This window comes from Leptosomus discolor, chromosome 24 (genome assembly GCF_034619465.1).
Source record: "Leptosomus discolor isolate bLepDis1 chromosome 24, bLepDis1.hap2, whole genome shotgun sequence".
In the NCBI taxonomy this organism is placed as follows: Eukaryota; Metazoa; Chordata; class Aves; order Leptosomiformes; family Leptosomidae; genus Leptosomus; species Leptosomus discolor.
This window is the reverse complement of record NC_141414.1, coordinates 6,363,316-6,377,972: the sequence shown is the minus strand read 5'-3', so window position 1 is coordinate 6,377,972 and position 14,657 is coordinate 6,363,316. Positions and strand designations below refer to the sequence as shown.

At 38.4% G+C, this 14,657-nt stretch overlaps 1 protein-coding gene across 4 annotated transcripts in view; it reads left to right on the top strand.

The window, feature by feature from the left end:
• EPS15L1 (epidermal growth factor receptor pathway substrate 15 like 1) overlaps positions 1–14,657 on the top strand; it is a 41,863-nt gene that overhangs the window by 25,408 nt on the left and 1,798 nt on the right. For all 4 annotated transcript variants that reach the window (XM_086477720.1, XM_086477718.1, XM_086477716.1 and 1 more), the window contains one exon: positions 10,704–10,909. In XM_086477720.1, the coding sequence (XP_086333846.1) occupies positions 10,704–10,909 (206 nt within the window). The remainder of the gene's footprint in view (positions 1–10,703; positions 10,910–14,657) is intronic.

Genomic DNA, 14,657 nt, shown 5'->3' with positions numbered 1-14,657 from the left:
TTTCTTTCTATTTCTTGTTCGAAACATGATTATTCCTAGCAAATACAGTGTAATGGTAGCAGCAAAGATGAGAAATACCTACACTAAGATTGACTCATCTACATGGGGTTTGTTTTTTTTGGATTTATGGCTCTTCATTCCCTCTTTTGTACATATTAAGGAATTTCGGAGAACATTTAGCTTTAATAATTTGTTTTGAATTTAAACGTGTACACTCAGCCTTTAATCAGCCTTTAAAAAAAATTGTTTCAGTGTGTGCCTTCCCCTCTTCTTGGGAGACACAGTATTTGTAAGGTTCCGCTGTTCTGCCAAAAGCAAATGTTGTTATGATAAAATAGACTAAGGAGGAAACAAAGCAGGTTTTTTTTTTAAAGCAAGTGAGCCTCGTGCTTATGCAGTTATACTCCTCCCTTCCTTCCACAACTAAGGCAATCTTCAGTGGTTACTTAAAGCATGAGAAATTATATAGTAATATACTGTGATTCTAGCAAGAGATACAGATACAAGTGTCTGTTAGAAATGGGAACGCTGCTCAGAAAACAAACAGACAAGAAACTTCCGTTGTTTCTTACCTTTCTCATTGGTCTGTTTAATTAAAAAACAAGTAGATGATAAAGATCTTGCTGAAGGATGAATAAATGCTAGTTATTACCAGACAAATTTGTAGTTTGCCAGTTCGTACTCTTTTTTAGTGAAACTGTTCTTTCTGTTGGAGGGATTTTTAATATTGAAAAGCACTTGTATGGTTTGCTTGCATTTTGTTAGGCAGGTGCAATGAAGATCTCTTATAAAGCTTTACTCGTCCTCAACACTATACAGTCAAGCAGAAAATACTAATCAGTACTTTTGCAGAGCATTGAAAACTGTTTGATTTCCCAAGTAGTTGTGGTTAGGAGAAACTAGCGAAATTCTCCAGGGATTGTTCTCGATTCAGTGCTTTTCTAGATGCAGAGTTTTGTAGGAGTTACAGGACATGCAAGCATTGTCTGCTCAATCCGTTGAGGCACTGCAGGGTGTCCTGGATGATCAGGGTGTGACCCAAGTGTGCCACACAGTTCCTGTCTTGCCTGCGTGTCTGTTTTGTCCAGGTGAATGAATGAGGAGTTGGGTGTCAGGTCTTGTTTCTTCAAGAAGGCAAAGGCTGAGCAAAGCTTTGGCACTGAACACGAGTCCAGGGAAACCCTTCAGACAGAGCCTCTGTTTACCCCTTGGTGAAGGTCGGGTCAAAAGGCCTTCAGATGTACTCGGAAAAACCTGCAAAAGGAATATGTGGTTCAGATTAGCTGCTCTCATATCCAGGCTGTGAGACAGCCTTCATACCATGCTTAAGGGAACTCTTCTGCCAGGTTTGTCAGGAGCAGGGTTGCAGTTGGATAATCGTTGTCTGGCCTTGTAAATCCTGACCTGTTTGCTGGCTGCTTGTAAAGTGACGATTAGTTGGTCATTTCAGTTTGTTTGTTTGTTTGTAGTTGGTGGTTGATTTTTTTCAAAGCTTGGACATTGAGAAGCAGCTATGATCTGCTGACTGTATTAGATACCTCAGTTCACAGCTATCTGTGGTTGTTCGTATCTGGCCAGGATAGGCAAACGCTTGCTGTGTGGCGTGGATTAGACACCCTTGAGATCCATATCTTTCCCTTCTCAAAAACTAAGGTTAAGAGAGGAGATGACAATCATGAGATTATTTCCTTAAAGTTGTATCTTAGGCAGAATCTCAGGCTTAAACGCTTGTTCTGTTCTTCATAAATCATTTTCCTTTCTCACTCCTTTTTGAACGGAAGTCTTTCAAGATCTTTTAGGTGTTACAGAGTCTTAGGCTCTGATCCGTGCTTGGTCCAAGAGAAACTTCGTATCTTTGTTTTTCTGATTAAATGCTCTGTTGTGGTTTTTTTTCAATATAACTATTTAAAGGTAAAGTGCCAAATTTTTAAAGAGAATTGGAGGAAGGCTCATAAATCAGTGAATAATAACAGAGAATGACAAGGAGAAGGTGTTTCGGAAGCAGCAAGCCTGGACACCCGTGTACATCAGAGCTCCTGCATATCAGTTACGTGCAAAGATTTGAAAAATCAGTATCTCTGTCCCTTACCCTTTAAGATTCTCTTTTTAGGCCAAGGAAGATCAGCTAAGAAAAAGCTCTTTAGCTCTTATGACTAGACTGTTCTAATGAAAATCCCTAAGGGAGTATGTGCCTGTTCTTTCTCTTCAGGAATGTGTTCATAGTCCATGAAGTTCCCAACTGATGTTAGGTTTCGTACAGCTCCGCTGGGACTTGGCTGAAGTAATTTGATGTTCACCAGGTGGTACTGGAGAACATGAAGGTTTCTTCAGAGAGAAGTGGAAGGTTTTCTGTACTTACTGATGCTTCATCTTGAATAATGCTCAAAAAGCACCAAAAATTATCCAGGTGTGGATAGGACTGTGCTTTGCAAAATGGGCGATGATAAATGGAAAAAAAAGACAGTATTAATTACTTACAGTAACAAAAATAATAGTAGTGACGTACTTCAGCAAAGCTGCCCTGTGACAAATTCCAGTGCAAATTGTTTTCTCAAGCTGTCCTAAAACATAGCTAAGTTTTGTAGATTTAGAAGTACATTTTATTTTCTGTCATGGAGGATTACCTGTTGTGCTTAGCACTACTGAGCTTCTGGTCACTTTATATTTCTTAAACTAGTTCTTGGGTTTTGTGGGACTTTTGTGTAATTAAGAATAAAAAAGCCTGAAAGAGCTGATACACTGAAACCTGTCAGTTAAAATGGGTTTTATAGGTTCTCACAGATTAACAATTATGTTTTCTGCAGTGAACTGCAGATTGAAATCAGTCAGAGCTCACCGCTAACTAGTTTCTAGGTAAAAGTTGTTGATTACAAAAAGAGAGAAACAGATTTTTTTTTTTCCTCTTTTTTCTTTACTTTTTTTTTTTTTTTAAAGTACAGGAAGTTGCTGTGTGGGTGTCAGTGATTGGGTTATAAGTAAAATTCAATGCTCTAGTGCTTTGATCGTGGGACCTACTGCTTTTGCCCCACCCTTACCACTTCCTTTAAATGCAGCACCATGCATTCCACATTGCGGTTATAACAGTACTGTTAACCAGTGATATTAGTGGAAGAACCTTCACCACTAACCAGTGTGTAACCTTCAACCTCTTCTAAATTTTTATTGCTTGCTTATAGTGGTTTTGACCTTTTTAACCTTGAAAGAATAGAAAAGTCCGAAAAAACACAGGAAGAAAACATCTTTCCAATTTCAGTGTGCTTTCTTCTTGCAATGATTATTTAATAAAACGAATTATTTTTTATCACTCTAGCTTTTTTTAGCCTCTGTAAATGTTATAATTTATATTAAATATATTGCATATTAGTGACTAATAGAGGTGGTGGGTATTGTACTAATAATGAACTTCTTCAGTGCTAAAGTACTTTTAAAAATTTGGTTTTTCTTTGGGATGCCAATACATAAATAGAAGAAAAATATCATGTAGCTTGGAATTCAAAGGACCACATATTGAATTCATCCCATGTAAGAAAGAAGTTAGCGGATTTATTTAGCTGCTGTTTGAAATACAGGTATTAAAATATATTATATTGGGAAATTCTTATTCCAGACTGCACGCAGTGAGTTTGTCAAAGAACTTTGGCTTTGTTTTTTGATCTGTTTGTTCTTTGTAGCTCTGGTCTATGATGGCAACTGAGTTTATAAATTGGCATTTCAGAGGTTAGTGGTTAACACCTCTGTGTTTGAGTTAAGGACTTCAATTCTGTTCTCATATTGTTTTTGTGACTGGTAGTGGTTTTGAAATGTCAGAATATTGGAAATAATCTTGAGAAGTCAAGAGTAGGGGACTAACCAGCCTGCCTTAAGTTGGGAAGTATGATTCTAGTCCCTCAGAGATGCCTGGCTCGTGTGGAGCCCCAGAAGACCTCTGTGCAAGTGGTTTGCACAGTGTTTAGTATGAGTGACTAGAAATTATTACAAAATGGTAGTAATGGTGTCAATTAGTAATAAGTTTAACCAGCCAAGGTGTTAAGGTTCAGTATGTTTACGAAATCACAAATTGCAAAACTGCTAGATGTGTTCTGCTGTCCCACTGGTGCAGTCAGAAAAGGCCCCTGCTGACTTAAGCAAAATCTGACTGATCAAGCCCTATTTTTTTCATCTTGTCAGTTGGCAGATAAAGAGAAACGATACCTGAACCTGTTGATGGCTTAAAAAAAAATGAAAAGGCATCAAGGCTTTAAGTTCTGCTAAAGATCTGTTGAGATCTTCAGGATCTTAGTATTTTATTGACCTAATCTGAAAACTCTTTTAGCTGTGATGCCTGTTGTAACCCATCATCTGCAGAAAAAATAATTCTCTACTTTTGTGTGAGGATCCTTTGCCCTTTCTTGACAAGTGCGGTTGCAGCAGAAGATTGTTGTCAGACCCAAAGAAGCTAGAAGTGCCAGAAAAATCAACAGCCAACTCACAGAGCAGTTTCTGTTCTGTTCGTAGGGTGCATAGATCTTGGAAGGCAAATTTGAGCTAGATTTGCCCACTTAAGTGCTCATGACTAAGAATGCCTCCTGATAGAAAATACCCTGAAGGCAATTTGACTTCAGAGCTTTAGTGAGTGGATACCCAGGAGGGGTATGCACACGTGTTCCAGGCTTACCTGGACCTGGATTGTCTGACTAGAAGCTTTTGAGCTAGATTCCCTCTCTGGGATGTTTTTGCATCCCTTGAACCGATTTAGCTGCCTCTTAGTACTGCTGTGCATGATCAGATGCTTAATGCTGTCAGGCACCACTCTGCTTGCACGAATCGGAAGGGCAGTGCAAGCAGCTCACAGAAAGGCGATGTTTGTACAGCCCCGTTCTGCTGCTGTCTTCCTTTGTATTTGATGCTTCCTCCTTCTTTATGTCAAAGATAAATGCAGTTCTTTTTCATCTGTGTCACTTCTCTAAATGTAATTTACCATTTTGGCCTTATTTTTCATCTATAAAGCGGTACAAGAGCACTGTCAGTTCACACTGACCTCACATTGACAGTGTTCAGTGAGGAAAAAAGAGTGTAGATCTCTGCTGCTTTTTAGTAGTGTTTGTTTGCCTATGCTGTGTCTTCAGTGTCTCAGGTGAAAATTAAGGCTCCACAGTTTGTTCAGTATCTTGCTTAAAAAACCACACAAACCAGAGCCTGAATGCTTTGTTGTGTGCATTTACTGATTTCATTTCTTGAAAGAAAATGTCTTATGAATACTGAGTGTTTAAACACATCACATTTTTGTGGCCATTCTTTTTGACCTGCACCATGTACAATGTCCCCAGGAGATAAATTTGTATAGAAAGTTGCTCTAGGTCTTTAGTGAGATAATTTTAAGAAGAAAGAAGCTATGTTAGGTATAATAGATATAATCAGGAGTTATGAACAAAAGAAAGAATTGTATTAATCAGAAAAAAAAGTAAAATAACTCCCTTCCATTTGTTTGCATGGGCATATTGAAGTTGTGAGCATCAATCATTTGTCTAGGGGAGAGTATAGAGTTCTGTTCTTTATTTGCCATGCTCACAGGAGTACAGGAGCGTTATGTTTATTTGAGTGGTACCACACACCTGTTTCCTTCGAGCTTCTTGAGTACCCAGGGTTATTCACAAGTGCCTGTTTACCTTTATTTTTTTTCCTCATCTGCAGCCGAGAGTGAAAAATTCAGCCTCAAAGTTTGTGACTGACAGGAAAGCTTTTTTTTTTATTTTCGTGCCTTCTAGAAGACCTGACAGTTGCATTAGAACGCAGGCATCCCTTGTTGTGTAGGATAAATGACTCATGGGTGGAGCACCTGCCCAGCCACAAACTAAAAATTCCATTCACGCTTTGATTCTGTTGTTTATGCTGATCTCTCACAGCAAAGATATTTCAGTACCGATTGTTGAAAGGGGTTGTTCAGAATCTGTTTCAGAACAGATTGTTAGGCTGAATGTGTAACGATTTCTCACCTTTCAAGAAGATTGTAGCTTTCAGAATATTTCTCTTAAGCTAAGATTTTCAGAGTTTTGGGCTAGCTCAAGGTGCAAATTTTGCAAATATGCAGCAAAAACAGTCTTGAGGGTTTTTTGCATAGGGAAAAATTCTTCCTTCTGTTGCTAAAAATATGTATTGTGATTTTATGCGAAGAACATTATCACCAAACAGTCGTGTGTGAAATACTGTGCAGAAATAGCCCCGGTTGAAGACCAATACCTCTGAGTATTCTGTAGAAAATTGGTTTTAATGTAACCAACCTTCAAGCACATTTTGAAAACCAGTAATAATTTTTCTGCAAGTTCCTAAAATTCACAGTTTATGAAAGTTTTATTCTGCATCAGTGGAAGAGCTGGATAATTTAACAGGATGGTGAAAAAAACACGGTGAGTAAGGTAGGAATGATTACATCCATTTGGTAAAGTGCCAAGAGAAGGATGTGCTGGGAGGCACCTTACATACTGCACAGTCTCCAAAGTTTTCTAGAGTAATGCTTCTCTGCCATAGAAAAGATGTGAGAGGTAGGAGCCCTGGTGTTGTATGTTTGAGTATAATTGCAGGTATGGACCTAATTCACACTATCACTACTTATCTGATGTAGCACGACTGACTTCTTTTTTACAGCATATTTTTTTACTTTAGAAAGTTTCCTGGAAAGGAGTACTTGTTTAGTGAAAGTTTAAAGTCGTGTCATCTCGGCTCTGCCCTGTTTGCCTGTGAGCATGCATAATCCAGGCTTCAAACACATGAAAACCTGCTGCTTCTCATAATTCAGTAAGATACTCTTCCAAGCAGAAAGTTAGGGCCACTGTTGAAACGTGGAATGTAGAGAAAACTGTAAATGTTTCACTTCATTGTTTCATTGTCAGTATCTTGTAATTCAGCAAGATGAATTCTGTAATTGCATCCTACCAGCGAGATTATATTTGCCTTGAGCTACAGATCTCAACCTTAAAGTTTGCTGCGGAGTATGAAATTAGATAAAGCCTTCGTATGGGTGGAGTTCACTATAAGTTAACAGCATTTGCTGTGGTAAACCATTTTGTTCATCATCTCTTTTTGCTGAAGTGAGTCCTCAGTGTGGTTTGGGTGCACCACTTGGGTAACTGCTGAAACTGCTGTGGTTTCAGAATAGGACCTGTTTTGCTTTTTTCTGAACTTTTTTCCCCTGAAACTATTAGCAGAAAAATCAAATAAGTAAGGGTTACAACTGTTTGCCTGCACTTTCAGACTGCCATACCTCAAAAACGATGAGCAGTATCGTGGAAAAATGTAACGTTTTTCAGCGAATGTAAGATTAATGCAATCTCAGATACTACTGAGAGCACATTTTGCAATATTATGATTTTACCAATGTCCTTCGGTTCAGTTGGTGACTTTTTAATGTGGTTTGGGTATTTTTGCTTTACGTTACAGAAATACTGTACCCACATTCTTGACATGCTAAACATGGGAGTACAAAAATCTTTGTGTACTTGAGTGTACATTTACTGCACTGGGAGCCTCGCACTTTGTGTAAGCCAGCAAGGATGTCAAAGATAATTCTGGTGTCATTATTACTAATTTGTGGTTAATAAATGAGTAAATTCGAACATCTAACTGAACCAAACAAACTTCTGCCAGGCCTCAAAACCATATTTGCTGAGTGTGGCAGGTTAAAGCAAACTATAAGCAACGTACAAAGTGTAGTGAAAGAGGGCTCGTTGAGGACTCTGTCCTGAGTGCCAGGCTTGGTGTATTCAGCATGGGCACTGCCCTAAAATTGCTCTGCAAAAAAAACCAAACCTGTTTTTATAAGGGTTTCCCTCTTTCACCTTTTCTTCAAAATAACAAAATTATAGCCCTCTTCTTTAGCATATAAAAAACCTGAAGAAAATGGCACTCAGGATGTGAAATGGAAGTTTTCAATATTATTAGCAGTAACTGTAGTATATACATGGTGACATTTCCTCTACAGCAAAGTTATTCTTTGTGATCAGTTGTGAAGACGAAGCACGAGAAGCCCCGATGCTCGTTGTGTATGTTCCAAAACCACTAGGGACTTCGTGCAAAAACGTTAAACAGGCCACCTAGAAAAAAACAGGTTTGCTGAGCAAATACGTTGCAAACCCTGTGTTTGTATTAACAGTCACCAATTCCACAAAGTGGTTTCGGTGGCAGCAAATTTAACCTAAGAAAAAGGGCAGCTTAAAATGGGTCATTTTTTACCTCTATCAATCAAAATTGGTTTGGAGCAACATAGGGTGGAGGATACTAGGGGGAACTAGCTTGCTAGTAGCTGGCAGTAGAGGAAGGAGAACAAAATGGAGATGGCTCTTGTTTTGCCTTGACCTTAAATTAGACATGGAGATGGTGTAATTCTCTTTGTGATTTCAGATAAGTTGCTCTTTTATCTGGAGAGTTACGTACAAAATGCTGAGTTGCTCATCTCTGCCCAGGTTTGCTTAGTTCCCTCACACTGCGCAGCTGTGACTGAAGGTGGGATCTCCTGAAGGCCATGGTGACGGGCGGGATGTAAATGCAGCCCTCCATTTCAGAGAACGAAAGGTGGCCTCTGGTGATAGGAGAGGCAGTTTGAAACTGTGGTGAAGGAGGGTCCGTCCATGCTTGTGGGGAGAGCAACTGCTGCTGGTATTTCCTGTATATTTTGTCACTTCCTTCCATGAAGGACAAATCACTGGTCTGATCTGCCTCTCTTTAGAAGTCCCACATCTGGTTGCTCATATGGGGGTCCGTATATCCTCGCCACAGCTGTTAGCCGGGATGGAGCACGTTCTGAACCATGAAAAATAGTACTGGAGTGAACTTTAAGATACCTCATTCATCCTCCAGCTTCAAGGCAGCTAAACCAGTGTGATTTCGAGAAGCCATTTCTCAAACCTCATGGACATGATGATGGCATGCCACAAGTTCCCACAAGACAGGCAGTCTTGAGTCTTCTTAAGATTTAAAGGTGTTACAGATTGCCTAATGTAAATCTCTTTTGGAAAAGTCTAAATCCATTCACCTCTTTCTTGATGAAGTTCCCTTTGAATACTCTTTAAGACTAAACAAATCCAGTTATTTCTCCTACTGCATGTGTCTTGTTTTCTACACCTCTTCTGTCTGCTTGGTCAGCTGTGGACTTTCTTGCTTCGCATTTTCCCGAAAGCGCAGTGCCTGCAAGTGGTCACTGTATTGCATCTGAGGCCCGAGTTTGACATTAGCAGTGCAGGAGTGAGGTGAGAGTCTGCGTGATCCCTGCAGCTCCCTGTCAGTGCGATCATTGAGGAGGTGCGGAGCCTGCTGGTGGCAGAGGGCTGTACGTCTGGCAAGCCGGGCACAAGGGAAGGGGGACTTTTGGCTGGCCCCTGGGATGGGAGAGGCTGAGCCATGATTTAACGGCAGGTGAAGGCAGGCTGCTGCGTAGGTCATTTATTTAGCGCGAGTGTGCTGGTCTTTATTTCTCTTTGACAGATGAGGGTTTCCACAGATCTGAGCTAATATTATAAAGTTCGTGAGCAACTACCAAAGTACCTTCTTCAAAGCTATCAGGCTGTGTCTTAGACGTGCCAAGCACATACTCTGAAATTTAGGGGTTCAGCTGCATTTCCCTGTGCTTTGCTATATCAGTATCCTGATGTGAATAAATTATAAGATTCCTGTTAAATTGTAGCTCAAAGGATCAGATGTTTCAAAAAAGGTAGCTTCGTTAAGGCAAATAGTGTATGTAATTCAGGTTATTATGCAGACAGTTGTAAATCTTTGTTTCTTTAAAAAATATTTCTTGGGGTTTTTTTGGTTGTTTTTTTTTTTTCCACTATTATTTGTCGAGTATGCATTATAATTGGGATTGTTCATCCAAGGAGCATTTTCCCTGGAGGCTTGATTGTGTACCTGTCAGGAGCGATCTTTATTCTTTTTTTTTAAGAGGAAAAAAGAAAAATCACATCTATGTGTTTAGTTATTTGACCTAACAAATAGTGCTTTTTGCAAGGGGAATTATAAATTAACCACTGAGGTTCTAACAGCAACAAATAAAATATACAGCCGTTATTAATGAGCATACACGATAGTTCCTGTGATTTCATTTGTTATTGGGGTGGAATGTAAGAACAAGCAGTCACCTACAAAAGGTGGGTTGCAGGCAAGCACCCCAGAACAGGGTGACTTCTTAATCCGTCTCTTTTCCCTTGTATGTGTGGTGGTAGAAGGATAAAAGTTCCAGGAAAAAAACAGAATGCATGCATTCTGTGAAGTCACAGATAAGTTGCTATTTAAGTCTATTTAACTATTAACTATGATTAATTATTTACCTTGTGACGTATAATTCTAAGTTTTTTGTCTTTGATATAATCCCAAACTTAATCTTGAAGTGTCTCTAATCCTGGAAAATGAACCAAAGTCATGTTTGTCAAATTCTTCCAACCAAGTGTCTTTGTATTGGGTTTTATCATTTAAAATCGTGATGGTGTTAATACTGCAGTGTGTGTGAGAGAGAGAATAAATCCATTTAAGTAAAACAACTGTTTGAGATGATTTGCATTGAGAAATGAGTACCATTATATTGGTTAAAGTTTTAAACCACCCCGGGAGGAATGGATGATGCTAAGGTGTATCAGCACAGTTTCCTGTTTAAGGGGTTTGCATTGTCCATGGTAAGTAACTTCTCTTTTTCTCCTTTTGTTTTTGTTTGTTTTTTTTTTTTTTTTTCCTAAACTTTCCAGGTAAAAGTACTCCTGTAAGCCACCTTGGGTCTGCAGATTTTCCCAAGCCCCATGATCCATTCCAGCCATTTGGGGCTGACAGCAGTGACCCGTTTCAAAGTAAAAAGGGGTTTGGGGACCCATTTAGTGGAAAAGATCCATTTGCTCCCTCCTCTTCAAGTAAAACTTCTAAAGACTCTTCCTTGGGGTTTGCAGACTTCAGCTCTGTAAGTTAAGTTCATTGTCTCTGAGCAAACCACTTTCTGCTCTGCTTGCAGCAATCTATTGGGGTTTTGTTTTAACTGCAAACCTACTGTTCACTGGCTTCTGTCTCTTAGTACCTTCATGCTGTCCTCATTGTTTTTGTATTAATATTTCTGTAATAAAAAGGCGTTATTTCAATAAAACCAGAAGTTTCATACTAAATTTTAAAGGGTTTACTTGCATTTAAATTATTTTAGTACAGTGTGCCTTTACTCACAAATTCTTTGTAGCAGAATCTGTGTATTGTTTTTGTTGCATGGAGGCTATTTTGTAAACTGATTTTTGGAAGCCAATGATGTAAAAATTCAAAAACAAATGTTGAAAACATTTATATAGCAATTTCACAATATCCTGAGACACAAATCCTTAAAGGGAAAGATTCCATAAAGTATTTGTAATTGTTTGTGAAAAAAGTTCTGACAATCCTGTCACAATGTTTGCTGTATATGATGGAATGTGGTCATAAAGATACATATATGAGACAGAGATTGAAAATTTAGTTGTTGAATTTTGTTCCAATTACTGATACGGTAGAAAAGCCCTTGTAAGACAAAGAAAACAAAATTGTTTTTTAGAAACAGTATGAAACATCCGTACTGCCCTCCAAAAGACAGTATCAGAAGGTTTGAAAGCAAAGCCAAGTACCCGTTCATTAAAAAATATCAGGGTTTCTAAAAGCCTGGCTTTGTTTTTAGTGCTGGCAGGTGTGTTACTGAATTGGAAATCATTGTAAATGTAGTAGTAGTGTGGTTCTTGCTGCTTCCATGAGTAGATAGAAATCTGTTCCATCCACAGCCTCAGGCTTCTTCCTCCTTTCATGTGTTTTTGTTCTGTCACATTGCCATGCAGTGAAATTGCCAACTTAATCTGCTACTTAACTCTGATGGACACAGTTCAGTGTTCAACAACTGGAGATCTTTAAGCTGAATCTTTCAGGTTGCTTATTTTTAATGTTCTTTTTTTTTCCCCCAGTTCTTAGTTAATAGTAAATGTGTATCACTTTCCTATTTGGTATTGTTAGTTGAGGTCGTCTGTGCATACTTTTAGCTGGCCTCAGTGCTTTAATTTATCGATGATACTGAAGTTCAAGTTACTATGTATGCTTTACCACAGTTAGTACGAGCCTGTTGAATTTGCACAGTTCAATTCTGTGATTGTATACAAAATGGTGACATTCTTAATAAAAATAAGACGCAAAACTTGCTTTATCTGAAATTTCTTGAACAACATCTAATTTCTTCCTTCAGTGAAAGGCAATGGACTGGAATGACTGTTACCCAACTATTGTCATCTTCCTTTACAGACTGCGTTTGTTAAGTTAAAAGCGTGGCTCACACTGAGTGATTGTATCGAACGATTAACCAAAATCTCGATCGCCATCCCGCTGGGTGCTCTAGTTAAATTTGCTGTGCCATCAGGTTTTCAGAGATGAGATTCACTTTAGAAGATAAGGAAAAAGTAGGAAAAATGAGACCTTGAGCAGTAGCCACTTACGGTTAAGTGGCGCTTTATCAAATGAAAGTAATTTTTTAATTGGTTTTGTGAATTGCTTTCTGCTGCTGTAAGGAAAAAAAAAAAAAAAAAAAAGAAGCTTTAACTGAATTTGACTGAAAAGAGACTTGATCCCTGTCCTTTTCAGTTTGTTGGGGTTTTTATTCCAGCTTGCCTATAACACAGTTATGTTGCTACACTTGATAGTTCCTAATCCTTCTGTATGAAGTCTGGAGCATACTAGTTACCTTCTCATCAGCAGGAATACTGTGCTTCTCTTTGCTTGATGTTTGGGAAACTTTGTTCATAATGGAAATTAAAAGCAATTTTACTTACGGAAGGTTTTTTGAGTCCATGGAATTCCAGTTCCAAGGGAATCATAGAATCATGTAGGTTCAAGTAATTGAAAATAACCCCATTTTTTAATTGGAATGCTTTACTAAATGAACAGCGTGAGGACCTTCACTAGATTTTAGTAGCACTCTAGAAAATTTGTCTTTTCTTTGAGATACCGGCAAATTCATGCACCCAGAGTTTAAGTGTATTCTCATTGCATTCTTAACTCCTCCGCTGGAATTAATTACAACTCTTTGGAACAAAACAAAGTCTTTTGGTAGCTCATATTTCAGGTATTTCTAGGTTCCAGCTTCAGTTTACAGAACAAGACGACGAGCAATCTTTCTGCCAACAGAAAGCATTTAAATTTCCAAGAAACAGAGCCCTTAAAACTAAACTAAAATTTTTCTCTTAGTATGAGCTGGTAATTTAGTAAACACAAGTCAGTGTAGCTTTTTGTGTCTTTGATTAGTTTTGCTGCAGTCTGCTTTTTTCCTCATTTATGCCTTGGGTCTAACTGTACTTCTGGAAAAGCAAAGCAAAGAGAGGTTTTTAATGAAACGACAGATACGTGATCCATATTTATAGACTTCTTGAAACCTGGACAGATGCAAACAAATTGGTATTGTATTAAATGACTCGTAATTCAGTTACGATACCTTTTCCTAGGCACTTGGTGCAGGAGTCAGTGGCATTAATGAGCTGTTGTGTACTTCACTGCCTGATGGTCGGAGTTACGCTCCTGAAAATTGTACTTTATATGCTAACCATTTGTAATGAGGCACATCCACGTTTGGTTCCAGTGAATCACTTGCCTATTTTTCCTTTTTTTTTTTAAACTCAGCACTTTTAACCACGAAAATATAACTTGTGTACCATAAACAAGTCATAATTGGGACTCTCATAAGCTTTGGAAGACTTATCCCAAGATGTGAGCTATATAAGTAAAACTGTTTTCTCAATGTTTAAAAAAAAAAAAAAGATACCCCAGAGGGTTTGACCAAAGTGTATTGTACTTCTGAAAATAGTAACTGTTATTCTGCATCCCAGCTATATGATCTTTCTGAATTCTTGGAATAAGTGGAGAAGTCCTACTTCCATTCGGTCCATCTTTACTGTATCTTGGAAAAAAATGACCTATTTAAAAATCTTAGTGAGTTTTTAAATCTTACCTGTCAGCTGACGTTATTTAAACGAGTAATGACAGTAGGTTTTCTTCATTTTAAAAGCAAAATATCATAAAATGTGTGGCACTTTTCTTGTATTTCAATAACATTGAATGCAAAGGTCCTCGTCTAAATTTTGATAGCAATGAAAGCAGAGGTGTTGTTTGAAGAAAAGTAACTTTAAAATACTCCTTTTATTTTTTTTTTCATCACATCATCTGCAAGATCATATTGAGAGAAATAAAAGGAGGAATTGAGAGCATCCAGAAGCACACAGATAAAGCATAATTTAACTAAATTATGGGTAAATGAGCATTGGAGCTGGGTTGAGAGAAATTCAAATAGGCGCATTTATTTAAAGCTGTGAATTACAGACACGAGGCGGAGTGGCAGAGGCGGGGTGGGGGCTGTCACGCGGTGTGTAGCAGCCAGGTGTAGGTCTAGCGCTTGAAAGTTGGGCTTAATGTTCAGATCAATGTTTCAGGCTTCGCTGGGAAGGAGTTGCCATATCAGCTACTGCAACGGCATCTTCTGCTGTGTTCAGAGTTACTGTGTTGTGGCCCACAGGGCAAGTTTTGCAGTATACATTCAGCTGAAATTGAAACTATAAATTCCATGTAGTTTTCTCTTCCAAAAAAAACCCAAATAATATGTTTTCCTGAACATTCAAAAAAAAGATAGTACAAAGCAAACTTTAGAAGTGGGATATAATGCAAAC